At 41.5% G+C, this 2,939-nt stretch overlaps 1 protein-coding gene across 2 annotated transcripts in view; it reads left to right on the plus strand.

Moving 5' to 3' along the window:
• NSUN7 (NOP2/Sun domain family, member 7) overlaps nucleotides 1-2,939 on the plus strand; it is an 80,914-nt gene that overhangs the window by 65,357 nt on the left and 12,618 nt on the right. For both annotated transcript variants that reach the window (XM_011987968.1, XM_011987970.1), the window contains exon 9: nucleotides 2,492-2,609. In XM_011987968.1, the coding sequence (XP_011843358.1) occupies nucleotides 2,492-2,609 (118 nt within the window). The remainder of the gene's footprint in view (nucleotides 1-2,491; nucleotides 2,610-2,939) is intronic.

The following is a 2,939-nucleotide window of genomic DNA, read 5'->3' on the forward strand; positions in this document are numbered from 1 at the left end:
ATGTCTGAAATCCCAGTGCTTTGGGAGGCCAACATGGTAGGATCACTTGAGGCCAGGAGTTTGAGACCAACCTGGACAACATAGTGAGACCCTGCCTCTACAAAAATGTCTGAAATCCCAGTGCTTTGGGAGGCCAACATGGTAGGATCACTTGAGGCCAGGAGTTTGAGACCAACCTTGACAACATAGTGAGACCCTGCCTCTACAAAAAATTTAAAAAGTTATCTAGGCATGGGGGCATGCAGGCTACTTGGGAGGCTGAAGTGGGAGGATCGCTTGAGCCCAGGACTTGGAGGCTGCAGTGAGCCATGATCACCTCACTGCACTCCAGGGCAACAGAGCAAGACTCCATCTCTAAAAAAAAAAAACAAAAATGAATAAATCAAATTATAGGAAACATGTCTTCTTATATCCTTTATACCTATTAATGACAATTAACTCAAGAGGCCCCGACTCCAGGTCATTCCTCATCTCCTATACTCTGGTCTCCATAAATCTCTTCATATTCCTTTGTCCACATCTCACTCTGTGCTCTCTAGAATTTATAGTCCTTCATTGAGAAAAATTCCCTATATTTTAACTTATTTGAATGTCCTCCGCCTACATAAAACATTCCTGTATCTTGCCTTTCCCCTGGGAACAATGTTTCCTCAATCTTTTCTCTCCTTTTTTGAGCTATTACCATCACACATTCACTCCTGCCACTAAACTGAAATGGTCCTGTGAGGATCACCAGTGATCCCATGCTGTTGCATCAGTTCCCAGCCCTCATCTACCTTGATCTGTCTGTGGCAGTTGATAGAAGTGGTCGCTTTCTCTCCCTTCACACACTTCCATCACTTGTCTTACAGGGCACCACCTTCCAGGCCTTCTCTCTGGCTCCCCCTTCTCCGTCTCCCTTACTGGGTCCTCTCTGTCCCAACACCTTGTTTAACATGGAAGTGTGCCACAGTCCATGCCTTGGATCTTTTTTCTCTGACTATATTTACTCTTTTGGTGATTGTATCCAGTCTCATGGTTTTAAACACCTCTATGTGACTCCCAAATCTATATTTCGTCTAAACTTCCTCTCGAAATTCTTAGCTTGTATTTCCAGCTGCCCTCTTGACATCTCCACTTAGGGACTCATAGTCATCTCAAAGCTGACATGTCCAAGATGGAAGCCCTGATTTTCCTCCCGCCACACCTCTTCCTCCCACAGTACTGCCATTTCAGTTAATGATAGTTGTAGCCTTCCACTCGCTTAGGCTAAAAACGTTAGCATTATCCATGATTTCTCTTTCATACCACAGCCAGTCTGTCAGTGTATGAGGTACATTCAACTTATACCCAGAATATATCCAGCTACCTCCACCACTACCACGGTGTCCAAACCACCATCAACTGTAATGACCTCCTAATTTCTCTACCAGCCTCTGCCCCTGCCCTCTACACTCTATTCTTAACACAGCAATTGGAGTGATCTTGTTAAAACCCATCATAACCTGAGGAAAAACCTAAGCCCTTCTGGTTGCCCACAAGTCCCTGTACTATCTGGGGCTCAGACTGTGCTTTCTGACTTTGGCTCACTACTCTCTCTTCATTCCCTCTGCTCTGATCAAACCGGTCCCTTCACTTTCCTGGAACATACCAGCACCATGTTGACCTCAGGCCTTTACATTGGCTGTTCCTTTACCTTAGAATGCTTTTCTCTAAATAGCTCTGTGACTGGTTCCTTATCTCCTTCTAGTCTACCCACAGTTTGCCATCTCAACAATGCTTTCTCTCCCTGCCCTATTTCACACTATTTTTCCTGGAACTCTCTATCCCTCACCCCTGCTCTGCTTTTCTCCATAGCATTGATCACCTAAGAGTACTATATAGTTTTCCTATTTATCTCTGTCTTATTGTCTTTCTCCTCTACTAGAAAGTTAACTCTACAGGGGCATGGATTTTTGTTTGTGTTGTTGTATCTCAAAGCCTATAACAGTGCCTGTCTGGCAGGTGGTAGGTACTCAATAAGTATGAATCAATGAGTGAATTGCAGGTGGTAGTATTACCTCATTTTATGGATGAAAAATGTAAGACTTTAAGTAATTTGTCCAGGTTCATAGAGCAGTAAGTGACAGAACTGGGATTCACCTCTAAGTCTGTCTGTTTCTAGAATCCTTTAAACTATTTAGGCGATATTGATTGTAGAAGAATGGGCGGAAGTATCAAGTTCATGGTAACCTGCAGTATTTATTTCTTTGTGTTTATAACTAAGTTGGCCTCATTTTTTGTTGAATTTTCAATTTCCATACAATCCAGTTAGAATGACTTTACTTACTGGCCACAGACTAAATTACTAAGACAAGCTTTTGCTTTGAAGGGGAACCATTCAAGCACCTGGGGAAATTATTCTCGTCAGAACAATGTGGTATTAGTATCAAATAGATGTTTGGAAACATAGCACATTTGTATAGGATTGTTAATAGCATTGTTACAGTCATTGCATCTTCTTCTAATATAGTTACTAAAGCTCAAGCAGTTGTTTACTGCACATGTTCAGTTTGTCCAGAAGAAAATGAAGCTGTTGTTAAGAAAGCACTGGAATTTCAAGACCTTGGGAATAAAGTACAACCTTATAGGTAAGAAAAGGAAGGATTCTTCTAAACAACTCAAACAAATATTTTTTAAAATGAAAAATATTATATTCTAAGTTGTATAAAGACATTCTACTTTTTCTTTTTAAAATTACACTTTAGTATGATACAATTGCCTAACTTCTTACAAATTTAACATAGATTCCATAGGGCCTTTTTCTTTTTCTTTCTTTCTTTTTTTTTTTGAGATGGAATCTTGCTCTGTCATCCAGGCTGGAGTGCAGTGGCACCATCTCGGCTCACTGCAACCTCCGCCTCCCAGGTTCAAGCAATTCTCCTGCCTCAGCCTCCCAAGTAGCTGGGATTACAGGCACG

The sequence above is a fragment of the Mandrillus leucophaeus genome, unplaced genomic scaffold (assembly GCF_000951045.1).
Source record: "Mandrillus leucophaeus isolate KB7577 unplaced genomic scaffold, Mleu.le_1.0 Scaffold320, whole genome shotgun sequence".
Taxonomy (NCBI): Eukaryota; Metazoa; Chordata; class Mammalia; order Primates; family Cercopithecidae; genus Mandrillus; species Mandrillus leucophaeus.